This window comes from Rosa rugosa, chromosome 4 (assembly GCF_958449725.1).
Source record: "Rosa rugosa chromosome 4, drRosRugo1.1, whole genome shotgun sequence".
NCBI classification, from domain to species: Eukaryota; Viridiplantae; Streptophyta; class Magnoliopsida; order Rosales; family Rosaceae; genus Rosa; species Rosa rugosa.
Genome location: NC_084823.1, coordinates 1,281,576 through 1,306,803, shown reverse-complemented (window position 1 = coordinate 1,306,803; position 25,228 = coordinate 1,281,576). Strand labels below are relative to the sequence as shown.

Here is a 25,228-nt window from a genome sequence, read left to right as displayed (position 1 = left end):
ATATACACACGTATTTGAGTTCCTAGGCTGCCAAGTAAGCCTAGACAGAAGGCCCAAAAATAATTGGGCTCAATAATTACATCAATTAATTTGGATGTTCTCTCTGTCATCTATCAAAATATCACATAGATTTTACACACACACAACTTCATCATCGGCTCTCTCGCCTCTGCCTACCTAATCGCCGCCGTCGACCTGAGATTTTGGACCCATCCGACGGTGATGGAGAACGCCGACGTCTTCACCGGGCTGCACGAATTTCTCGAACGCATGCGTCAACCGTCGGCCAGCGACTTCGTCAAGTCTATCAAAAGGTGAAAATGAAATACGAAATCGAAAATGTTGATGTGTGGATTGGATTGAGAAATTGAGCGAGTTTATCATTATTTGAAAACTGATCGGATTATTATTGCAGTTTCATTGTGTCGTTTTCGAACAATTCTCCTGATCCAGAGAGGGACAGTGCTGCGGTGCAGAACTTCTTTGCGCAAATGGAAGTGGATTTTAGGGTTCATCCACTTTGGGCTGGTTGTTCTGAAGAGGAGCTCGATAGTGCTGGCGAGGTCAGTAATTTCAGTTTTACTTAGCCGGTAATAGTCATTTTTCTCTATTTCTTACAGCCTAGTGTTGCTTAGTTATATGAATTTGAACTAACTAGTAAGTAAGAAGAGGAGGTATATCATTAATGCCGGAGAAAGGAAGAAACGAAAGATGTATTAATTGCTATTTCTGGAAAATGAGAGGTAACAAATCCTTCAAAGAGAGCCGAAGGAAAAAGAAACGAAAGAAATCTAGTGTAATATAGAAGGGAGGTTGAAGATCGATGAATTTTTAAAAGATTTTTCTACTGATTTGACCTGCTGGAGGAACTTTCTAGTTTAATCTGCTTTCCACGTTCACCGTATCATTATTGTTTTGGATAAGAATGCACACACCGTCTTGTTTGATGATCTGAAGGATTTTGCTAATACTTGATACCTCTGATTGATGTTGTTGGTTGTTTTCTGTTTTCTTCTTTGCCTGGGCTTTCTGTTAAATACAGGGACTGGAGAAGTATGTCATGACAAAGTTATTTACTCGTGTATTTGCTTCACTTCCAGATGATGTAAAACTTGACAACATACTACATGAGAAGATGGCTTTGGTTCAACAATTCATTCGACCAGAAAATTTGGATATCCAGCCCCCCTTTCAAAATGAAACATCATGGCTGGTGAGTAGAAAAATACACTTATTGATATATGTGTGTGTTTGTGTTCTGTGTGCATAAGTTTTTTTTAATATAGTCAAGATGCATTGCTTTGCATAATCACACATATACACAGGTTCAGTACTTTCCAATGCAGATGGCTAAGTTGTAGAAATCTTCTAGACAAATGAAACTTTATATTTTGGAGGCCAATGGATCTTCGGATGCCTACAATCTCTTACAAAGAAATAAGGGGGAAAAAAGGAAGAAGAGTTGTTAAATGAAATTTAAGTATTCATCAATACTTTAAGTGATAGATAGGCTATAGAAGAATAACATAAACTGAACTTGCTTCAGTTTGTTTTGTATTTTGAATAAAATATGTGTGGACAATTTATCTGATCTGTTGATCAAAGAAGGAAATAGTAAACATCATAAGTTTTTCCGAGTATCGCTTATTAATAAGGAAATATGATCAGGATAGTGCTGGATTTGCTAACTTAGGTAAGCTTTATTATACTTTAAACAAAATACCTAGTTGGGGGAACCATGATCGACTTTCTCCTCTTCCTGTGAACTCATGTGTATATTTTTTCTCCTAGATTCACACACTTTTCACGCTCTGTGTGATTAATGTATCCCAATTTCTCGAATCTGGTTTTTCTTGGCTCTTTAATTTTTGATGGTGAGCATGCACATGGGACACTGTTGAATCATGATGTTCTTCTGTATGGTTTGTTGAATATCTCCTGTTAAATTCATTCTCTTGCAATTTTTCGATTTTGTTGTTGCAGCTTGCACAGAAAGAACTGCAAAAGATCAATATGTACAAGGCACCAAGGGACAAGCTTGTGTGTATCCTCAATTGTTGCAAGGTTATCAATAACTTGCTGCTCAATGCTTCTATTGCTTCAAATGAGAATCCTCCTGGAGCTGATGAATTTCTTCCTGTCTTAATTTATGTTACTTTGAAGGTATGACCAACTTCATATGATGGCCTGATTATTTTGATTCAATATTTTCAGCTGATGCAATGCATTTGTTCTTCTATTCTACCTATGTTTATTATGATTTGGCTACTGCTGCAAAACATTAAAACTCAGACATAGCTCTTAGTTGATCCCATCAATGAAAAAATATAATAAGTATATTTACAAACTTGCTTTACATGTGATGCAGGCCAACCCTCCGCAACTGCACTCAAATTTGTTGTATATACAAAGATACAGGCGACAATCTCGATTAGTAGCAGAAGCAGCCTATTTCTTCACAAACATGCTCTCTGTCGAATCCTTCATTTCAAATATCGATGCGAAAGCCCTGTCAATGGATGAAACTGAGTTTGAAAAGAACATGGAATCTGCTCGAGCAATTCTATCAGGACTCTCAACTGATTTGAACAGCCAGCCTAATCAAAGCGGTCAACCTGTGAATATAAACAAGGAGCCAACTGCACCTCCCAAATCGTCAAAAGTTCCATCACTTTCAGATTTGGAGGATAAGGGTGCAGAACTCCTTGTAAACGATAAGCAGGCAAGCCAGGTTTTCCGGCAGTATCCATACTTGTTTGCGCATGTTGGTGATCTAACAGTCAATGATGTAGAAGACCTTCTTAATAATTACAAACAGCTTGTTTTCAAGTATGTTTGTCTCTCCAAAGGATTAGGTGATTCTGCTCCATCTCTTCCTCTAAAGAGTTCAGAAACACAGGATCACCAGCATACTGAAACTGCAAAGCAACAGGACCATACTAGAGCTGCAGAGCCTAATGATGAGCCATCAAAGGATACTGATAGAAAGGATGATGGTTCAAATACAGAGTCTCTTTTTGAAGTGGAAAGTTTAGAATCTAAATTATCAGAGGATCAAACAGTAGCACCACAAGACAGTAAACATGAAGAGTCCTCTCAATCACAGCTCTCCTAGTTAATGTATTTTGCAGGGGTATTCTAAATTTTAATGCTAGGATCACCATCAGGGCTCCCTTTTTTTCATTTTCTCAAATGTGGAGGGAATATCACTGTGGCTACTTTTGGTTGGCAATGAGTGTTGTCATCACGGAATGGTGAAGTCTGGATAGAATGAGGAGTTTAGCATTTTGATTTGGCAAGCCTCACCAGGCATGTGTGAAGATACAAATATTTCCAACTGTTCAGCAAGTCAGCATTCCACAGTTATACATTTGTGCACTTGTAATCTCATATATGCAGCAATGTAATGATCCCGAGACACAGGAGCTTGTTGAATCTTAAATGAAATGTAACTTTCACCAGAAGCACTTTGCTCTCCTTCATCTAGGGGCAGAAGTGTATGTTCCACATTTCTTTTCCTGTGTTTTTCCTCTGCAATATCTTTCATCTATATAACAATCTCCTGATGTTGATAGTATGCAGTTTCTTTCCTTGTTTGTGTTTGACTGCTCTCCTCTTCTAAATTGGCTGTTCTAGCAGTCACCCTATTATGCAATCTGACTATGGATTGAGTAGATGTAGCTTGTCCACAATGACAAGTACAAAAACCAGGCTTGTCCATATCAGGTACTGGGTTTCAAGTGAAACTTTCTTATTTTTCATCCTGGTGGATATAACCATATTCATGTACAGGACATGTTATCAGTAGGGTGATTCAGAATGAGCTTGAATGTAACTATGAAGTCTATATTCTCTGCTTGACAATGTTTTGATGTATATATTAATAATGCACCGACATATTTATATATGTAATGGTGTGCCATACTTATCTTTGTGTGTGGAACTAGATTTGCATCAACTCCATCACTGTAACACAAAAGTCAAAAATCAAAGCTAAAACTTTGAAATTTTGTAACAATCTGTTGTTGTATGTTGCATCATATTCATCTCCCTCAGCCCCCCCCTTTTCAAACTAAACCCAACGGCACTAGAAAAATGAGGACATTGGTTGTGATTTTGTGATGTAAGCTTTGTTTAATAGTAAAGTTGATTCATATTTTTCACGTGCTGGTTTATTGATCTTGTTGTAATCTTGGTCAATAGAAAGGCCACATAAAATTATAAACCACAGGAAGCTCTCAGGAAAGATGAAATTGGAGAAGGCTGCGCATCTGAATTGTGTCTTAGATCATGTTTATGCCTTTTTTTCTCTTTGATAAACTTTTTTTTTTTTTTTTGTATTGTATCTCTTTGATAAACATTGTGCATGCTGGTTTTGAGATTTCAAGGACTCGAAGTGAACCGTAAACGAAGTTCTCGACCATCTGATAGTGTATTTCTTCTTTTTAAATTAATTTACTATTTGGATATTGTAACAAAGTTTAGTGCTTACCTTGGTACCTTTATTTTGGGCCTTTCTTGCCTTGGAATTCACCTTAAAAAGAGCTCAAGTATAATGTATGTAAAATCAAATTTTTGGCAAAGAGTAGAGGAGGTCAGGGCTGGCCCTCGGCCTATAACCCCAATCTAATGACTCCCAACATTTAATATATAAGAAGAGATATTTTTTTCGACAAAAAATTTGTTGCGTAAACTCTAAAGCCTACAATAAAGAAATAGAATAGAAAGGAATGCACATTTGCCAACGAATACACTTCAACAAAAACTCACATTTGTCGATGACTATTTGTAAAAGAGGCCAACAACCTTCTAATTACATGGTATGATCTCATACTTTGATTTAACTATTTGTTTTGGTACATGTCTGGATATTAGATAAACTTTTAGGGAAATAATTTTGGCATTCCACTTTTAACTATATAAAAGTAGAATGTAATTGATAAAATATATGTCAAAGTGGAGTGCTAAAATTATTACCTTATATTAACACATCACAATTTTGTTACTGATACCTTAGCTAAATGCCTAAATTGGGGAATACCTTTGTTGGTACTACTTGAGAGAATGCGCTTTTCATTTCAATCTTGTAGGAAGGTGTCGTTATTGTATTATAAACAAATGCATTTCTATTTAGCTAAATTAAAAATAAAAATAAAAATCTTTTGAGCATATATTTCTGTCAAGAATTCTATTGGCACTGTTGGGGATAACACCATTTCCTTGTAACTTTCCTGTTGTATCTTTTCCAATGGGGTTTCAACTTTCAAGCATCTCAATAATGTAGAAATCATAGAGATGTGATATTCGATGGCGATGTTTCTAAAGAAATATGTACACATATATGTTCAAGTTTTAGTGAAATAATGGAGGGAAGGAATTAACAATTAGCATACACAATAAAAACAAAACAAAAGCTTCTAAACAACTTGGACGTGTATTTCAGGATCTGGTTCATCTCAGATTGACTTTGTCTAACCTTTCTGTTTGGCCAGGCAGGCCAGCCCTAGAGGCAAATCAACCTCTCTTCTTGTGCTTCACACCCACCATATAAATATACATATATCTGAGACAACCTTCAATTCTATATGAATAAATCAAATTAGGGGTCCAAGAATCTATAATATAAGAGATTAAGAACGCATAGATTTGGATATGTATATCTGGGGGGTCTCAGATAGTGTGTGCCACCAGTACTAATCAAATTATTCTATGCCAGTGCACTTGGTCATTTAGCTTTTGTTCTTTTAGTTCGCAAACAAATCTGTACCCATGTACCCAAAGTTTATATGGTTTGCTGATTCCACATTGGATAAGTTTTTTTTTTTTTTTTTTTTTTTATGATTCAAACTGATAATTTCATTCACTTATGGCAAAGGCAATATGGGTAATAGCAGCGCATAGATGCCTCTGCCCCCAAACTTTTTTTTTTTTTTTTTTTTTTTTGAAAACTAATGAGGATTAGGCGATATTACCTTCTCTGTAACGGTCAGAAAGAGGCACCAAGGCACCCACACAACCCCGAAGGGGACCATTACAACCGGAAGCCCACCGCCCGTCCCTCAAAAGTGAATTTATTAAGAAGGAAACAAGATACAGAGAGAAGGGTGGGGGACTAGGCCTGACCACTCCTATACATATAACAAACATAAAAAGAGAACAACCACAATTAAGCAAACCGGTAAGTAGTACGTCCAGAAAAATCCTGACCAAAAGAACTAATCAAGAAATGAGGGATTGAATCCCACCACACTGACCCACTATTCATGGCACCGTAGTTAGCCAGCTTATCTGCAACTTGATTTCCCTCCCTGAAGACATGAGAGATGTGTACCTGAAACTGGCTGATCGAATTAAGGCTATTCATCCATTGCACCCGCAGCCTCCACGGGGTTAAGCATGGCTTTTTAAAGTATTGTAAAGCCAACATAGAGTCTGTTTCAATCCACAAAGGGAACCAGCCTCTCTCTTTTGCCACCTTAATTACCTCAATCACAGCCAATAACTCTGCATCTATGGCACAAGAGACCTGAGCATTGCAAGAAAAAGCACCCAAGAAGGCCGCATCGCAGTTCCGGAAAATCGCTCCATAGCCAGCATGGTTAAGATCCCGGTAAGAACCATCAGAGTTAGCTTTAAACCAGCTTTTAGGGGGGGATTGCCAAATCACTGGAATGAAGCGGGGGGCCGAGGGAAGAAGAGGTGAAATGCCCAAGTAGCCAAAGATGGGAATCTGACTTGAGGGAGAAGAGGCGGAGACAAAAGCTAAACCTGCAGATTCTTTTATGGACAGTAGGAAGAACTGTTTGAATCTAGAGGGGCAACACTCTCCACCTTCAAACTTTCTTTTATTACGTTCACTCCACAGGCACCAAAGTAAGTTGCAGACAGATATAAACCATAGCAATTTTGAAGATTGATTAAGCATAGAGAGGGTAGCATCAAGAAACAAGTCAGGCAAGGATGTACCTGGAGGGATAAGAAGCCTGAACATTTGATGGAGCCAAGCCCAAGAGGACGCGGCAACCACACACTCAAGAAATAGATGATCAATAGTTTCACTGTGTCTTCGGCAAAGATAACATCTTGAACAGAGCCTAGTACCACGACGCTGAAGCCGTTCATCGGTAGAAACTCGATTGAGAAGGGTTTTCCATGCCACCATGCTCTTTCGAGGTTGGATGGCCTGATGCCAGATCCGCGCACACCAAGGAGGTGCTGGAATGGGAGGAGACAACACCTGGTATGCCTCCTTGGACGACAAAGTGCCAGATGATGTTTCAGTCCAGATCAGTTGGTCCGGGGCAAGATCAGACGATATTGGGACTGCATTAATAACTTGGGCAACTTGGGGAAAGGCCCTGCAGAAGCTGGGGGGAAGGTTCCACTGACCATTCAAGATGAAGTCACCAACCTTGTCATTAAGGAGCTTCCTGACTTCCTCCTCATAGTCTGTGGAGTGAATTACTGCCTCACCTAACCAATTATCTTTCCAAAACCGTATTGTAGAACCATCTCCCAAGAGCCATTGCACCCTTGCAAGAAGCCTTGGCCATAATTTTTTTAAACCAAGCCAAATGGCAGATTTCTTATAAGACGAACAAGGGTGCAAACCCACTTGCAGAAAACGATCATGAAGGAACCTCGCTGATGTAGAAGCCTTTGAAGCCATCTCCCAACATCTTTTTAATAACAATGATCTATTCAAAGCAAAAAGATCCTTTAAACCCAACCCTCCTTGAGATTTTGGAAAGCATATCGTACTCCAGGCTACAAGGGCAGATCCGTTCTTAAGTGGATCTCCCCTCCAAAAGAAGTTTCTCATCCAACTTTGTACTTTGTTAAGAAGGGACTTTGGCCATTCATAGATGTGGAAGCTGTAGATCAAGATGCTTTCAATTACGGAGGATATAAGTTGCAGTCTGCCTGCTTGCGACAGTTGTTTGCCTTTCCAGGAGCTAAGCTTACACCTCACTTTATCTGCAATTGGAACCAAATGCACAGATTTCGGATGCCCAATAAAAATGGGAACACCGAGATAGGTGAAGGGAAGTTGTCCTGGTCGTATTCCAAGTAAACCACAAGTTCTGTTCTGCCTTGGCAAAGCATATCTTCCCAAAAGTAAGTTTGATTTGGCTTTGTTGACCACCTGCCCAGAATTCACAGCATATTCATCCATAAAAGACATTAGATTTCTTAGGTGAGAAGGCTTACCTTGAAGAAATACCATAATATCATCCGCAAACAACACATGGGAAGGTGGGGAAACACTTGATGGCGCTGCAATTGTCCTTATCTTCCTTCTATTAACCAGAGAAGAAAGGCCACGACTTAGGACTTCTTCTGCTAGGCAAAACAGTAAAGGAGATAAAAGATCACCTTGACGGACACCCCTGGAGCATGTAAAGTACCCATTGACCTGCCCATTAACACTGACAGATATATATGCAGATTGCAAGATAGTGTGAATGTAGTTAACGAAGGTGGCATCAAACCCAAAGGCACGGAGGACACGAAGAAGAAAATTCCAGTCCAAAGTGTCAAAGGCTTTGCTGATGTCAAATTTAATAGCTAAATTCCCATACTTACATTTCTGGTCAAGGAGGTTCACACATTCTGAGGTCAGCACAATGGGATCAACAATGGACCGTCCTCTAATGAAGGCGCTTTGGTTAGGGGAGATGATACGAGAAGCTATTGGACCGAGCCTATCAGCCATAATTCTTGTGATAATCTTGAACACGAAGTTAGCAAGTGCAATTGGACGAAAGTCTGAGATGCTTTCAGCGTCTTCAAGCTTAGGAATTAAAATGAGGATGTTGGAGTTGAAATGCGGCATAATGTAACCATTAATGAAAAAACTCTGAACTGCCCGAGTTACATCATGAGCTACCACAGACCAACAAGAAGTGAAGAAACATCCTCCAAAACCATCAGGACCAGGAGCGCTATTGCCATCCATTTTCATAACGGCATCTCTAATTTCTTCAGCATAAGGAGTGACAAGAAGAGAAGAGTTCTCCTCCTCCGTTACCATATGAGGGATGACCCTTTCCACTAGACCAGTGACCCCTATTTGATGATCGTGAGTGAAACAACTTTCAAAGTGTTGTACTGCATGTGTAGCAATAGCAGCCTGATCATTGTGCACCCTGTCCTCAACCAACAACGATGTAATTGAATTTTGAAGACGCCGAACCTTGACCATGTTATGAAGGAAAGTTGTGTTCCTGTCACCATCTTTTAGCCAACGTATTCTAGATTTGTCCCTTAAGAGAGTAGCTTGAAGAGATAGGGCCGCCAAATAACTGTTGTGGGCTGTATTTTCTACATTGAGTCTTTCATCAGATAAACCATGAGTGGATATTTCAGCTTGAACCGCATCTAAAGCTGCCTTTGAGTGAGTGACCTGAGCATGTACATCTCCCACCTGTTCTTTGCTCCATAATTTTAGCATGCCTTTTAGAGCCCGTAATTTAGCTGCTAGGATAAATTGTGGGCACCCATGATAATGCAGACTGTTCCAGAACGATCGAACTAGGGCCAAGAAATCCGGTGTCTGCAACCACAAACTTTGAAACTTGAAAGGTGGTCTCGAGATAGCATCCAGCTTGGAGCAGGACACTAAAATGGGACAATGATCAGACGTAGCCTTTGTAAGTGTGCAACAATCCATTGAATTCCAGGAAGTCATCCACTCCATGTTCCCTAAAGCGCGGTCAAGCTTGACCTCAGTATGACCATTTGACCATGTGTAAGCTAGGCCTTTTGTGGGGATATCCAAAAGCTCACAATCAGAGCACATCTGACTAAACTCAAGGCATGAAGTTCCATTTGGCAGAGCTCCTCCACGCTTTTCATGCGCACCCAAGATGCAGTTAAAGTCTCCAAACACCAACCGGGGCCCCTGGCCATGCTGGGAATGAATTTGATTTAATTCTTGCCAGAGATGACGTCTACCGGCAATCGTAGTTTTGGCGTACACCGCCGTTAGTGTACAAGAAACCCCCTCAAAGCTACAAGATACTGAAATCTGTTGGTCTAGGGTTTAGGTTAGCCCCCAAACTTATTACGTAGTGTATTTCTCCACAAGGTCTTGTAGCCAAATAGGGCTAATTTCCTTGCAAAACATACTCTCAGCCATAGTCAAAGCTAACCGGGCTAAAGCACGAGCAAGCTGATTATACTTTTTCCAAACATGTTTCCACTTAACCATCTCCATCTCTACCATCACATGTTTGACATCCTCAATGACAGCCTCAATCTCACTCAAATCAATGTCATTACAATCTAAAGCCTTCAACACATTCAAAGCATCACCTTCAATCTTAACTTTAGTAAAACTCAACTCTTTACAATAAAGAATTCCATACCTTAAAGCTGCAGCTTCTGTTGCTAATGGACTAAGTGAACCATCAACAGGAACAGCCAAAGCACCCTGCATCCTTCCAAATTCATCACGTACTACTGCACCCATACCATCTCTTCCATTTTTTACATCATATGCACCATCAAAGTGTAGCTTCACCCAATTAGGAGGAGGAGCAGCCTCCCAAAGTAACAAATCTGCATCATTGTCGCTAGTTTGATTATGATCTTAAAATTATATATATGATCATTCATGATTGGTTACAAGAGAGGCCAAATGAGGAGGAGGATTTGAATTCCAGCCTCTGAATGTCCTATCTATCAATGGAGCCACAATTCATATGATATCTTGAGACACAAGTAATGTAACTATCATTATTCCCTTTTATGATTACATGTTTTTAGGGAAATTACAATTCAATTAATTGTACTTCAAGTAAACAAAACAAAATTTACTGCAAGTACAAAACGTTAGTCGATCAAATAATTTGCCATATTATGTCACTACTAGGATTTGGATTTTGATAGTAGATTCAAATTGGTAATTTAAAAATGAATAAGTCTGGGTGAAATGGTAACACACAATAAAGTTTTGTTAGATGGTCAATGCGTGATGATCATAGATTCATAGACAAACAAAATTGATAATTGATGGGATCCCTCAAAAGGACCATTAATGGTCCTACTCCCCTACACTCTTCCAAAACTTACACCAAACATATACATTAACATGAATCATTCGGGGGCAATTGCCAACCACAGGTGCTTGTTTGGTAAATTATATGATAGAATTTTGTGTACCAAATGCACCTTTCATGTGCATACCACGTTCAATAGTACATGCTCTGTCGGCTGAGATGTATACACCTCCAAGTTCTATTGCATTTTATCCACCCTCGATGTGCATGTGCTTTCATTTTTAATCAAAGTTTACAGCCAATCCAGATTTCCATGCAATACAAAGATGAATGATTAAGTTGAAAACCAGATCTCATTTGAGTTAATTTTACCCAGTTGCTTGGATTTTACAGTACTCTAGCTAGTAGCTGGATTTCTGACATGTTTAAATTTTTAAGCTGAAATTTTTCTGTACGTTCTTTATTACTATTTACCAGATCGATGCCCATAATGGTTTCTTAAGTTTAATATTAATTAAGGCCAGCAACCCTAGAAAAAATCTCAGCCAACTCTAAAATCCTAAATGTAGTTTTTCATGACCAAGTAAAACAACAGAGAAAAAGAATGAAGAGGTAAAAATATAAAATCGATCATATATAATTCCTCTATATTTCACCTTTGACTTGAAAACTATTTATACTCATTTTGACAAGGTAAAAATTGCTTGCCATAAAGAAAGCAGCACATCATGATTATTAAACTCGATGGATCCTTTCATCAAAGAAAAGAAAAACATATATTAAACTCATGAACAAGACATACATCCTCTTCCCCATATATATATGTTTATTGTTTGCCAATGAACCCATAAGAAAACTTTGATCTTCCATTCGTTGAACTGTTCAAGTAGTCAAATACGCACACACATAGAGAGGCTATAATATGCAAGAAGATAGAGAGCAGACTGGCTTAGTAGGAACTATGAAGATTAAGTAATATACTTGTTTTCCACTGATTGGTCCTAGATTAATTAAGGTTTACATTTTTCGGTTTCTGGGTAGGCGTGGTTATACATAATAATATGTGCTGGACTACTATTCATTGTGATCAGCTTGACTCTTTGTCTGGCTTTGTGTGTGTCTCAATCAACTAGCATATCATAAACTTAATGCAGAAGCATTTTATTCCTCTGTAGAACAAGCTCCAACATCATGAATAAAGGGCCATGATTGTATACAACAGAATGATCTGAGAAGAATAAATAATTGCCAGAAAACGAGGTCTTAAAACAAGTTTAATTCAAACAGCATAGTAAATTTGATCTAACATAACAACATAACATTGTTCTCAAGCTTAATATAAAATTAGACTCAATTTACAAATTCAAATTTAGTGTTGATAGTGGATCACTAATTATTAACAACTTAAATATCATATTGTTGCAGTTAACTTAATTTTGGTGTGACTAGTCCAAACATGAATATGTTTTCTTATGTAATAAGTAGAGTAGATATAATCAGAAATTTTCTATATCTTTTCGGAATATGATTCCTTGTAATTTTATGTAACATTTATACTCTTGCTCCTATGTATAAAAGGTCTTATTATCAATTAAGTAATACACAATTCTCTCTCAAATTTTCTCATTTCACAACACATGAATTATTTTTGTATCATTTTGTCTGCGTACGTTTAACTTCATAATTCACACTTGACTGGTATCCAACCACACATCTCATCTGATTTCTCACACAACTAATCTGATCGATTTGATAGTCTTGGTAGACTAAACACTTGATTATTATGTTATATGATTTTGTGATGCGACATGTTGATGAAGAATGAACCCACTGATGACTTGATGAGATTCAAATGGAGACAAGATGCAGGTCAGCCTATGATTTACAACCAACAATAGCGTGTCGACTGGGCAAGAATTGGTACGGCAGAACCGTAGAAGGTTACCCTCAATAATTAAAGAAAAAAAGAGCTTTCATTTTCACACTTCACTTCCCATATTACCCCAAAAGAGGGCAACATAATGATCCTCACATACTTGTGTCTATTTGATCTCTCTCTTCTCCCGCTAGGTCATTGTTAATACTTAATATATTGGAATGAATAAAGGAATGGGTAAACAAAATAAAAGGGGAGTCTTGTTATGCAAAAATATACATCACGTAGTCCATGTTTGACAAACTCAACGCCCTTTTAAACTTTTCTCATTTGCTTAGAAGAACACCATAACGACCATCTCCATCATAAACTTAAAATATCATTGCTCTCTCCCTCTCTTCTTATTAACCCCCCAAACCACCCAACAAGAGTAGTATTCTCTCTCCCTCTCTTCTTCTTAAGTGTGAACCACATCCCAATTCAAGGTGGAAGAACTTCCCGTTTCTCGAAACTCATTCTCGAATTGTGAATCGTCTTAACAGTTGTCCAAAGATTGAGTTAATTAAGAAGAGGCGAGTGCTAGAGCTATGGCCAATGAGTACAATCGCTTCAACCATCACCACCACCACTACCACCACCATCACGCTCACGCTCACGCTCATCTGCATATAAATCACAGAGGCACATTCTTGCCCATGTTATGTTCAAGACCATCGATCAAAGATGTCCAGGTTCCAAGTAATGCTTTCTTCTCCAATGGCTCTGTGTCTCCAAAAATCAGTTGTATAGGCCAAGTTAAGAGGAACAACAAAGTTTCTGGCTTCCCGATCACCTCTCAAACTAACAACAGCAGCAACAATATCAAGTATTCCAAGCTCAAGAAACTCTTCTCGGGCAAAAACCTCACCGCCGCCACTCCAACTAAAACCGCCACTGCTGCCACCGCCACCAGCTGTCCAAGCAGAAGCAGGAGACCACAAGTGAGTAATGTGAAACAAGATCATTGTGCTATTACAACAACAATCAACTTAGTTGATCTGGATCCTCCTCTACCTGTGATCAAGAGAGTACATAAATCTCCCCAAGAAGGAGAGGAGGACAGTCTTTGGAAGAGAAGATCTGGTGGGGCTGCACTCAAAGGTTTGCAGCTGAAACAACTTCACCATCCTAGACATCAAACTCAATCCACAAGTGTGTGATTTTAATGAATAGAAGAAAATTCATAAGGGGATTAAGGTAAAAACAAGGGGTACGTTGTAAATGTCTTTTTTCTTTTGGATCCAAATTTTGGATATTGGTTGATTCAATGTTCCAATGACATAATTATTAAGACTGGTACTGATATCTTATTACTGTAATGTATTTGAGTTGATTATATTCGTAGATCTAATATTACTTAGTAATTTGAATTTTGAATCAATGGAAAGTCCGACCATGTGAGCTCTACTCATTCTTTTCAAATTGCAAATTTGGAGACTAAGCATGAAATTTTGGCTTTCTGAGGTTGAAAAGATACCAGGGAAGATATGCCGCCCCCTTTGTTTTTTACGGTCAAGCATTTCATTAGTCCTACAGATTTTCGAAAGCAGAATTGAAGCCATTACCGTCAGATTACAAGCAAGACTTATTCGTAGGTTTGCAGCTACATAAACATCCGATTATTTGCAATCCAGTTAAAACAATGATCGATTATGGTATATTGTCATATTGTTAATTTGAGTAGTGCCTTGTAGCAATGATGGTAATCTATTATCTAAACTAATAAGTAATAATATGACATGGAAACTTGATGGTAAGAGATAATATTCTACTTTAACCAGGCAAACTTTCCTTTTCCTTTTAAGCAACTGCAATTGCGGATGAGCATTATCAAGCACCATAATACTCATTCCCACCTCTTCTTTTCCCAAAGAAAAGTTGAGTACAAACTTATTCTTTTCTAAGATCACCTAAAAAGAATAATGTAATCAGTTTTGGAAAAGATAGTCTTGACTCTTGAGAACCCAACTGATAAAGATAGTCTTGAGAACCTAACCTTGACATTTTCCATGTTGGGATGGTGTCACATTCCATAGGTGTGGGGCGACCCTAGATCAGGTAAACTCTAATGTTGACAGTGCCCTTAGGTTAAGGGTGGTAGTGCTCAGCTTTATTTTGAGTGGTTAAAGGTCATCTGATAGGCTTGTCTAAGCCTAGCGTTGTTGGGTAGGTTTTTTTAACTTTTGTTCTTGGCCTTGTAGCCTCAATTGTACAAGAGGAATATAAACATTAGAAAACACTCAATCACTATCAATGACTAAAATATTGAAAATTATGAAAATATCAATAATTAAAAAAAAATTAATTAAATATTTAAAAAAATATTAGATATAGATAAAAATTTTATCAAAATTTTAAATAAAAGTTGTATGATCAGCTAAAAATATACTAAAAATAACATATCAAGAATATGTTAAAATTAATATCGGTGCTTATAAAAAACAGAAATTTCGAAGAAATATTGAGGACATCATGAATATTTTAGTCCTTGGTTACTTCATCCGTTACTACACTGGCCAATTGGTCAATTTATATTGTTACATTACAGGTGAGAGTAGTGTCAGTCATATCAAGAATTCCCGACTAGGATTCAAGTCCAACTCCGGTTTTCATCCCCTAGGTCTATACAAGGTGCAGCAAATTACAGGATTGATGAAACACATTTATAAATCATCAGCCTTGCTCTTTATACGGCGTCCAGATCAATTTGCCGACATCAACCTCCAGACCAGCAGGACCAGCTGCTTTAAGATGACGGTCCAGGACTTTTGGATCAGCACAGATGACATGCTGCCCTTTCCTGTACTGAATTAATTCTAGACTCTGAAGAGTGGTCAAAATATCCTCTGCCTTGATGGCAGTCATGTCACTGAGCTCCTGCAAGACAAGAACATAATTCAATATGGTTATAAATGTACCCTGAATTCGTTCTGGGATCCTCAGGGCATTAATTCAGAGATATTTTACATTTCTCTTGGCACTTCCCATGGCATAAGCATAAGATATCAATTTTCAGGGACCACTGCATAATCATGCATGTATGTAGATGAGCAGAAACAGCATTACTGAGGATCTATGATATTGCAAGGATGCCAGAGTGAGGAAGAAACTGACATACATATTCTCACTAAAGGGAGTTCAATTCTAAGGGATATCCAGTATGTAATTCTAACCATTTGGGATACTTCATACACTGTAGGTCTATTTTTATAATGTGAATATGTATCATTATAAGGGACGTGAATATAATTTGGTTGGTCTAAATATTCTATATCGTATTCCTAGAAATAAACCTTTTTTTTTTTACCTTGTAATTGCAATGCTACACAAAACATTCATCACAATTTCCAAGTGTCCAGAACACTTCAAAAATGCTCCAGCAGAAGTAGAACAAGCAATTATACTACAGTGGAAGGTCTTGATTTAAAGAAGATTAAGACATGCTCACCTTGATGGAAATATTTCCCTTATGCTTTTTCAAGATGTCTAGAAGCACCCGAGTCCAGTATCCTCGGTAACTCAAGAGTCCTAGATCAGAGAGCGGCCTCTCGGGCGTACCAACTTTACCTTCTTTCTTGGATAGTTCATATGCTGCTCCATATTGGGGAAAACATTAGTAATTGTTTCTCAAATGTTTGCTTTCAATTCAAAATAAGCCAAAAGAATAAAAGATATTAAGAGACAGAAGCTTACAAAAGGCAATTAAAAATTTTCCATAGCCTTTTCTTTGATAAGGAGGAAGGGTAAGGATACATGCCAAGTTATAGGACTCCTCCGAATGCTTTTCCTGCATCATGAGGAATGACATATTGAATTTCAAGTAACATAGAAAGGTATCTGATAAGACATGTTAAAACGACACCCACAGAAAATAATCTGATGAGAAAATGGACATCAGAGCTTTAGTCACTTCAAAATTTCAAAACCCTAAGCCCTATCTGCCCTCATATGTCAAAAGTTGTGCCATGAGAGTTTCACTAGCTAAACCATAAATAAAAATCAAAAACAAAAAATAAGAGGATAGAATTTCTACTATGTAACAGACGGGATTATAACTAACTGCAACTTTTACAATGAGGCTATCATAGCAACCTCCAAATCAGAGATAAAACAAACCCCACTCCTATACAAGTAGATAAGAGTGGGAATTACTCAGGAGTTATCAAGAAAGTAAACTCCCAAGCACTTCCAAAGCAAATATACATCAGTGAACATCGGGGCAACAGGGCAGAAGGGCATCGTATGTACTGTAAAACTTTTTGATGGGATTATATTATATTACGTTATAGTGCTTGGTCATAAGATTCATAGCATTGTGGCACAAGAATAATCATCATGCAGATACACAGTAGCTAAAACAAATATCCTTGTATGTACGGCAGTAAAGAGCAATGACAGCAAACACATTACCTTTGAAAAATATCCGACCATATGGCATCCCCGATCATCACATTCACATAGAATGTAAAATAGAAAAAGGTCAACATCATAATACAGGGTCTTGTGATCAAGAAACAGCTTTGCCAAATAACAAAGATTCTGTCCATAAACCTTGTTCTTTTTACCATCAACCTGATTCAAAACATCTAAAATCAGCAAAGTTATATCAACCACAAACTTAACTTCTGCAAGACTGCAAATATATAAAAAAAATAAAAAATTCAAGACTGAAAAAAAGGAGTATGAAAACAGGAATATCGAGGAGGATAATGCAGTATTGAAGAGTTTCAATTTTCAAAACAAAATAAATTGCATATTGCATCAATCTTAACAAAACGAGCCTTGGGTTTCTTTAGACTTCACTGCAGAAACTTGGCAACTAACCTCGAACATAGAAAGCGTATGATTCCGGTATATCTCATCACCAGGAGGATGCTTGAGATCACACTTCCTCTATATATGCAAACACGAAAATGTATGAAGAACATCGTTAATTATAAAAAATTCCACGAAAGCAAGTGAACTTAATCATAAATGAATTTAACAGCAGGCTCATTTACGCATGAATCTCTTCACAAGTAAGCAATTGTAAGCAAGGAAAAACAACGAAATTTGACAGACAGCTCACCATATGCCTCTGAAGCTGTTCTTTGCGCTTCATGAAATTGAGACAAAACTCACAAAAGTACAGCTTCAAAGAGTCATTATATTCTGGTGGAAAGGGGGAGAAGTACCATGTCTCAATCTCATATCTTCCAAGTTCTATAGTCGCTATATTTTTCACTTTTGTGAATTCTTCATGTTCGCGTAAGCTGGCAGCATCAAGTTCTTCATGCCCCTATAAAAAGAGAAAAACAGATTAAAATATAAGAGTTGGAGACTAAAGCCCTTCCTCACATATAATATAATCCCATTGTCACTACCTAGCAATGTACAAACTTCCACACAGACTTCTTCAGAAGTTATGTTCCCTAGGTTTACCCCGTGTGTGTGTGTGTGTGTGAGAGAGAGAGAGAGGCATGAGAAATATGAAAGGTATAGGTATAAACATCCTGTTAGTTGTGGGCCTAAACAGATGCATATAAGTAAATGATGCTTCCACCCAAAAAAAAAAAAAAACAATACAACACAACAATATAAAGCAATAATCAAAAAATGAAGTTATCCAAATTGTGCATACCTCCACATGTGTCTCATCGATCTTCCGCTTCTGATGGCGAGTCATTTTCAAGCTTGTAACCTGAGCACAGTAATAAATATACAAAGTCAATGGTTTCAGAATACGCAACTGATGGGAAAAGGGGGGGTCAACTTCTTAGAAGGAATCTTTTGTGAAACCCAAACATCATTGAACGCTTTGGAAACCTCAATGGGTACAATGAGTGGTGCGAAAGAGGACTTTGGAAAGGGGTGAAATGAGCTATACAACATTACCTTGTCCTCCACTTTCTCATCAACAACAGCCTCTACTGAATCAAGATCAAGTTGATCAAGTTTCACCCACTCATCAAGCCTCCTATTGACTGTTCAGATTAACAAAAATAACTATATCAATTCACATGGATCAATTTGATTATATCACCACCAGCAGAAGATGTTAAAAGCTATGGCATCTAAGGGGAAAAACAATTTTAGTACACAATCAGTAAGATATCAGCTGATAGATGTAATGTTCTATTAAATCAAAGTGAATTTTAACCAGAGAGATAACCGGAATACATGGCCCAAACAAGTTTTTTATGCTTGTCACAACTCATGCATAATATTTTCTTTTCTATGCCCAGAAATTCCCAAACCCAGTTTGCGGACTCATTCTTGAAACTGGTGCTTCCTGCCAAACCCTACAATCTTTAGAAAGATAAGAAACCCTAGCAATTAGCTAGAGGGGTACGTTGAGGGGGATTGACCCCAGACCACAAGGAAGCAAATCAAGGAAATGGTCAGTCCTACTAACCCCTCCCTAAATGTCCATCATAACCCACAGAAGTTCCTATTATCTTTGCCTCCACATCATTATTCTGAAAACATCTCCGATTTACCGGCCCAACATAATTGTAGTCCCTAATCATAGCAAATCTACATTGAAGCCACTCCTTGATCTTCTAATCTAACACTAGTCACTACACATGTGAGTCGACAACCTCATGACTCATTTCCTAATGCTTTTTAATAAACTCAAAGAAAATAAAGGGATTATGGCTTCTTTCTGTCGGTATTAAGTGCATTATTCCACTCCTTCTATCCTAATTGCCAACTAAGTTTCTTTTCATCGCCAACCCCGGTAACAAGTTATCAATTTAACATCCTAATCAACTCAGCCAAGTAAGAAGTTCACCAAATTGACCAATTTCAAAAATTTACCAAACTAGATTCTAGCAAAACGAGCACCAATCCTTACGAAATGTAAAACTCTCCTGAGTAGTGAGCAATTAAACCCAATCCAATACCAATTTCGCTACGACATAGCACAAACTCACAAAACCGAAAACCCTAACCCTAACCCTAATTGGGAAAATTAAGCGAGAGAAAATGGATCTTACACTCGGTGTAGTGGACGTAATACTCGTAATCGTTGGGCCCGCCGCCGTGAACCCTCCGGCGTTCGATAACCTTGACGGGATGGTACTTAGAGTCTCTCCAACGACACATTACACTCGTGCCGACCTCCAAAGGAAGCATGGACATCCTCCGCTTCTTCGACGCTTCCGACTCCGGCGTCGTCTCGGCGGCCGAGGGAGGATAGCCATCGCCGGAGTGAGGCTTGTTCTCGCCGTCGTATGTGACGGTGGCGCCGTTGGGAGTATCAGAACCGTTTTCCGCAACCGGAGATGTGCCTATCGAACCCATTCTCGGTTTAGCCGTAGGACTACGGTAGCAGATTATTACATTAAGAATTTAGAATCAAAGCTTGTGGGCCGGCCCATAAAATGGCTCTAGCGTTGTTGGGCTAGGATATTAGGGGATGTGTAGCTCTAGCCTCTGAAAGGAGGTAACTTGTTAATTGTTATCCCGGTCAGTACCAATGAAATTATGGTCGATCATAGTTAGATGTAAATGTAACGGTGTAAAGTAAAATAACTCTTAAAAATAATATTTTTATCATTGAATTTCTATCCAATGGTGGCTGAGCATAATTTTCTTGATCAATTATTGGCTAGGTGAACATTATTAATGTTTGATTGTTTTTTAATACATCTCTACTAGTTCCCTTTACTTTATCTAGTTTTGAACTCAGTTTTGAGTCGCCTCTTTATGAGAGGTTTAGTTATGATACTTTTTTCTTCGAAAGCGGTATTATTAAAAGCAAGTACAGAAAGATGGATGAAATAAATCATTTCTGGATTTCATTTACGGTCAGCAAGACAGTGAGAATGTTGGTTTAATTATCTTATAGTTTTGTGTTAGCCTTATTTTGTTTTGGTTTGTAATCATTACTGTAAAACAAATGGAGCAACTGATGGGTTAGTCTTTTTTACTTGAAACATATTAGACAACATAAAAGTACTAGAGATCTTTAATTTTATTTGGGACATACTCTCGACAGATTACGATAGACAAGGTGACACCATGTCTATCCGACTATCCATTTTTATTTAAGGCTAATTTAGCTATTCCTTTCAAAAAGAAAGAAAAAACTTGAAAGTTGGAACCAATTAGCACTCGTACTGAAAGGAAAATAAAGTCAATACTCAATACAGCACAATCATTACACGATGGAGTAAACTTATTGGTGATGAAGTGCATAATCTTGAGCTTTACTGTGGCCACAATCAGCTGCCAACTTCATCCACATTCTTGCTTCGCGATCACTCTGCACTAACCCTTCCCCATACTTGTAGCACATGCATGGATACATTATACATAGCACGTACATAACCACCTTCTGCAGCTCTCAAACACCACCCGGCCGCTTCTTCCATGCATGTTCCCACCCTGACGCAGACAATGTGCAAGTTGGTATTGAGCTCCGGCATGGCCTTGAAAAGAAGCAAGAGATAACCACTTTATAGCTTCCTCTGGATTTGGAGGTTGAACTAGCACATATGAAAGTCCCAAATTGAACTGCGCATTCCGAGCTCCGAGCTCCGCAGCTCTCCGATACAAACCACAGGCTTTGCCAGTCTCGCCTCTCTCCCAATATATCAGTCCGGCGTTCACCATAGCCCTTGTTGATCCGTACTCCACAGCCTTCAAGAACATCTTGAGAGCATTGTGTATATTAGGTAGAAAACCACAGAGACCTTGCTTGAACTGCTTTCCCCAATGCTCGTATTCTTTGTACTTCATGGCCTTTCTCGCCGGCCGAAGTGCGTCGCACCACGACTTGCACACCAACGACGCGGTTGTTAGGTTCCCGTAGCTGAGCGACGCACCGATTTTGGTTACCAGTTCTTGGGGAATATCCGAGAAATCCCTTATGGATGATGTGGAGAATCGGTTGCTGGTTTTCCATAAGATTTTGTGATGGAGTTCGCCTCCTTGCTTGGTGTTCAATAACGGAAACGCCGGGAAACTACGGCGTTCCGATCGACCTCGCTTCCTCATTCCGTTTATGTATCTGGATTTTTGCAGATGTACGTCAACTGAGGTTGTAGGATTGCTACACAAATTAAACATACTAATGTACGTAGGGCTCTCAATATATATAAAACCCAAATTTGATGGGGAAAAGATACGGAACAGAAACCTCCAATAGTCAATCAATGGACACCAGAAATATGGAGTAGCAAGCTCATAAAATAGGGCAAATACATGCTGCAATTAAACTGATTTCATACATTGTTGATGTCATAATTTGGTTTGACAAATACTTTTGACTTTTCAACCCACTCCACGTGGGACGCGTTGAAATGTCAAAGAGTCCACGCAAGACTCTAACCTTTCAATGCACTGAAACCTTTCATCGAGAAATGAAAATGAAAGATAATCCTAAGACAGAAATAACCATGACTAGTGAGATGCCTCACTTTGGTACTCCAAGTTTTCAACCTTGGATCTCCACCTCTTAAGTCTTGGACGATCACCATGTGATTAACTCACCACCTTGGATGGCAAGGCAAAAGCATATCACGACCTCACTACTAGAAAAGCATAGTCCAAAGGAATCAAGAGCCTCAACCCCCAAGACCAACACTTCGTCCCCCAAGCCTAAAAGCCTTGACCTCTAAGATTCATGGCCACAAGCTCCAAGGTTAAAGCCTTGACTATCAACTCACTCTCAGACAAAGTCATTGCAATAAGACATAGTTAGCGGAAATCAAGGGCCAACTCTCACCTACTAGGCCAGGTGTCATGCTCTGATGATAGGTGATACGCTCAAAGCAAGCGCATAATTTAACCCTATAAATATCATTAGTAGTATAAGCAAGTAGGGATTGTTCTATTCCGGGGATTGAGGGTACACCTGTCATTGTAAGACACTTAAACAATTAAAACAAACACAAAGTATATTATTTACAAAAATAAAACAAAGTATAAACATATTTATGAAATTAAGGGGGGATTTTGGAATTAGGTTTTCGAAAATTAACTAAGTAAAGAAAACAATTAAAACACAAAAACATAATTACACAAATGGAATGAGAGAACAAAGATCAAAACTGAAACTTTGATCAAATTCAATTAAACCCTAATATTGTTCTTCTAAGTCATGAGAAATGAGTTGATCATGTGAAATATTCGAAAGCAAATAATTTCCCATTTTTTACTTTTCAATGCTAATTAACCTAAGTGAAAGCACAAAGATTAATTCTATCAAACATGTAATCAAGCCCTAGAAAGCTAGTCAATCATGACATGTTAAACGCATTAAGCACATAGAAAAGCTATCAACTCAAGTGTGCAACTTAGTATGAAAAAGTCCACCTAATTGCAATCCTCTTTAATTAAATTCGGTCTTTGTCCAAAACCTTTACTACTTCGATTCAAGTTTACACAAAGCAAAAAGTTGATTCGTGTTCTTAAACCTAGCACCAATTACATGCATATATCCTAAGTTGGCCACCAAAGAACATAAACATATAAAAGTTTTCTGTAAAGTAAATTTAATTAAACAAACTCACATAAGCAACTCTCGAATTACAATATAAGAATCTGAAAATTTCATTCAATCATATAAAATTTCAGAATTAAAAACTTTGTTCAAACATAAATGTCAACTAGTACATAACCAACGAATTCAAAACAAGGTTTACAAAGGAGAGGTCGAATTACACCGTGGATGGAAGATGAAGATGGATGATTAACGTTGTGGTCTCTTGAAACTCGAAGGCAAGCTTCAAAGATGGGGATGGATGGTGGTGCTCACGGCTTCTTCTTCTCCCTTGGCCTTGATTGAACCCGTGGCTTGCACTAGAGGATGGAGGAGGAGAGGCTAGACTTTAACTATATGTATTTTCTGAATTTTCTAAAGTGTGTGGAACCTCTAGCATAGGGGGGTTTATATAGGGGAATGGCCAAGCTTTGCCACACAGCTTCGACCAATCACGTAGCGCCACGTCAGCTCTGTGTGTCATCCAACCAATCAAAAAGCTCCAAAATCAATCCCTAATATATTGTTGCTGATTTTCCCAAGATTATTTCTGATTTTTCTCTTAATTTTCGGCCAAATATCTAGGCAGGAACCTAGACAATGTATCCAGACTCTTTTTGGACCTTTTCTCCCTTAAATCTCTCCATGGCTTTATCCTTAACATCCTCCCCTTGATTTTCTCCTGATTTTCACATTAAAATTGCAGATTTTATTCTCTAATTTCAGCCAACATATCTTGAGGGAATTAAGGAACGAATCTGGACTTGTTTTGAGCCTTTTCTTGTTGCACAATCCCTTGAAATTCTCCCTTGATTTTCTCAACGTAATCTCCTTGATTTCCCATGCAAAAATCAGATTTAATCTCCCATAATATCTCCCACGTCATCTTCAAGCCATGTGGTCTCCTAATGCCTTCAGGTTTCCTAGCCTCATCAGGATTCCTGAGTTGACTGGGATTCCTAGTCAGACCAGGAAAACTCCATTTCTTCATTTCAGCTTTATTTCCTTGTCATTTATTCCAATGTACCTAAAAATAGAAACTGTTACCGAAAATAGAAACTTTCCTAAAATGAAAAACAGAACTTTCCTAAACTAAAACGGGAAACTTTCTAAAAATGAAAAATAGAAACTACAAAATGGAAACTTTCTACAAATAGGAACTTTCCCAATCGAAGAATGGAAACTTTCCTAAACAGAGTTTTATTAAGGAAATAACCCAGGAAATGTAGGGAAATAGCAGTTAAAACGTAGCATTAAAATGCTCCTATCAATAGGTATGGTCCGTGGGCATGGCCCAAGAGTGACGTGAAAGGAAGAGATCACATAGTTGTGACACCTGTCACCAACTCTGTCAGATGGAGTGTCAAGAAGCAGAAATCATGGGGCAGACACCCTAATTTTTGGGAAGAACCCATGCCTTCCCTTACCATCTCAGCCATCCTTCTCCTATGAATACCACTCTTTCACAAGCAGAAGGGGACTTCAACTTTCTCTTCTCTCCCAAAGCTATGCCAAAATGCATAATCTCTTCTCTCTCCTTCTCTATTGACATGTCAACTTCAGTCTTATGTCAAAATGCTTAAGCATCATTCTTTCTTCTCCAATCTCCATAAATGTTCAAACACACTTATCTAACTTAGGCATCGGAGTGTGTTTGGCCGGCCTTAGGCTGGTCCTCCAATAACCTTCCATCTCTTCACATTTGCAGGTCTTTTCCATGGAGCTCCGCCAACTCGAGGAGCTGGATGCCCAACGTCAGGTGGAGGATATTGTACGCCCAAGCCAGACTGGATGCTTAAGAGGAGGTTGATATACGCCCAAGCCACAGATTGGATGCCC

At 38.4% G+C, this 25,228-nt stretch overlaps 4 protein-coding genes and 1 pseudogene across 4 annotated transcripts; 2 read left to right on the top strand and 3 right to left on the bottom strand.

The window, feature by feature from the left end:
* Positions 1-109: 109 nt before the first annotated feature.
* Positions 110-3,590, top strand: LOC133746064 (vacuolar protein sorting-associated protein 9A-like). Its single transcript, XM_062174228.1, has 5 exons — positions 110-314; positions 416-563; positions 1,043-1,213; positions 1,984-2,163; positions 2,369-3,590. Exons 1-5 carry the CDS (start codon positions 223-225, stop codon positions 3,113-3,115), a joined length of 1,338 nt encoding a protein of 445 aa, XP_062030212.1. The 5' UTR covers positions 110-222; the 3' UTR covers positions 3,116-3,590.
* Positions 3,591-10,066: 6,476 nt separating this feature from the next.
* Positions 10,067-11,182, bottom strand: LOC133742668 (uncharacterized). Its single transcript, XM_062170348.1, has 2 exons — positions 11,167-11,182; positions 10,067-10,563 (listed from the first exon to the last, which is right to left on the bottom strand). The coding sequence occupies exons 1-2, from the start codon at positions 11,180-11,182 to the stop codon at positions 10,067-10,069; spliced, it is 513 nt and encodes a 170-aa protein (XP_062026332.1).
* A 1,994-nt stretch (positions 11,183-13,176) lies between these two features.
* Positions 13,177-14,325, top strand: LOC133745207 (uncharacterized). Its single transcript, XM_062173229.1, has one exon. It carries the CDS (start codon positions 13,467-13,469, stop codon positions 14,076-14,078), a length of 612 nt encoding a protein of 203 aa, XP_062029213.1. The 5' UTR covers positions 13,177-13,466; the 3' UTR covers positions 14,079-14,325.
* A 1,041-nt stretch (positions 14,326-15,366) lies between these two features.
* On the bottom strand, positions 15,367-20,234 carry LOC133746260 (histone acetyltransferase of the MYST family 1-like). The gene is made up of 9 exons (XM_062174437.1): positions 19,899-20,234; positions 18,793-18,881; positions 18,539-18,598; positions 17,987-18,196; positions 17,743-17,811; positions 17,329-17,490; positions 16,612-16,705; positions 16,367-16,509; positions 15,367-15,795 (listed from the first exon to the last, which is right to left on the bottom strand). Exons 1-9 carry the CDS (start codon positions 20,203-20,205, stop codon positions 15,592-15,594), a joined length of 1,338 nt encoding a protein of 445 aa, XP_062030421.1. The 5' UTR covers positions 20,206-20,234; the 3' UTR covers positions 15,367-15,591.
* An 848-nt stretch (positions 20,235-21,082) lies between these two features.
* LOC133742667 (F-box protein At1g70590-like) lies at positions 21,083-21,903 on the bottom strand (annotated as a pseudogene).
* Between the last annotated feature and the right edge of the window lie 3,325 nt (positions 21,904-25,228).

What these genes read in the sequence shown, in the direction of transcription:
- LOC133746064 (XM_062174228.1), top strand. Translation starts at nt 223, where the DNA reads ATGGAGAACGCCGACGTCTTCACCGGGCTGCACGAATTTCTCGAACGC. An exon ending in AAAATGAAACATCATGGCTG is followed by an intron (nt 1,214 to 1,983) that starts GTGAGTAGAAAA and finishes TTGTTGTTGCAG; the next exon opens with CTTGCACAGAAAGAACTGCA. An exon ending in TAATTTATGTTACTTTGAAG is followed by an intron (nt 2,164 to 2,368) that starts GTATGACCAACT and finishes CATGTGATGCAG; the next exon opens with GCCAACCCTCCGCAACTGCA.
- LOC133745207 (XM_062173229.1), top strand. Translation starts at nt 13,467, where the DNA reads ATGGCCAATGAGTACAATCGCTTCAACCATCACCACCACCACTACCAC.
- LOC133746260 (XM_062174437.1), bottom strand. Translation starts at nt 20,205, where the DNA reads ATGGGTTCGATAGGCACATCTCCGGTTGCGGAAAACGGTTCTGATACT. An exon ending in TCGATGAGACACATGTGGAG is followed by an intron (nt 18,197 to 18,538) that starts GTATGCACAATT and finishes CTCTTTTTATAG; the next exon opens with GGGCATGAAGAACTTGATGC. An exon ending in ATACGCTTTCTATGTTCGAG is followed by an intron (nt 17,491 to 17,742) that starts GTTAGTTGCCAA and finishes GTTTTGAATCAG; the next exon opens with GTTGATGGTAAAAAGAACAA.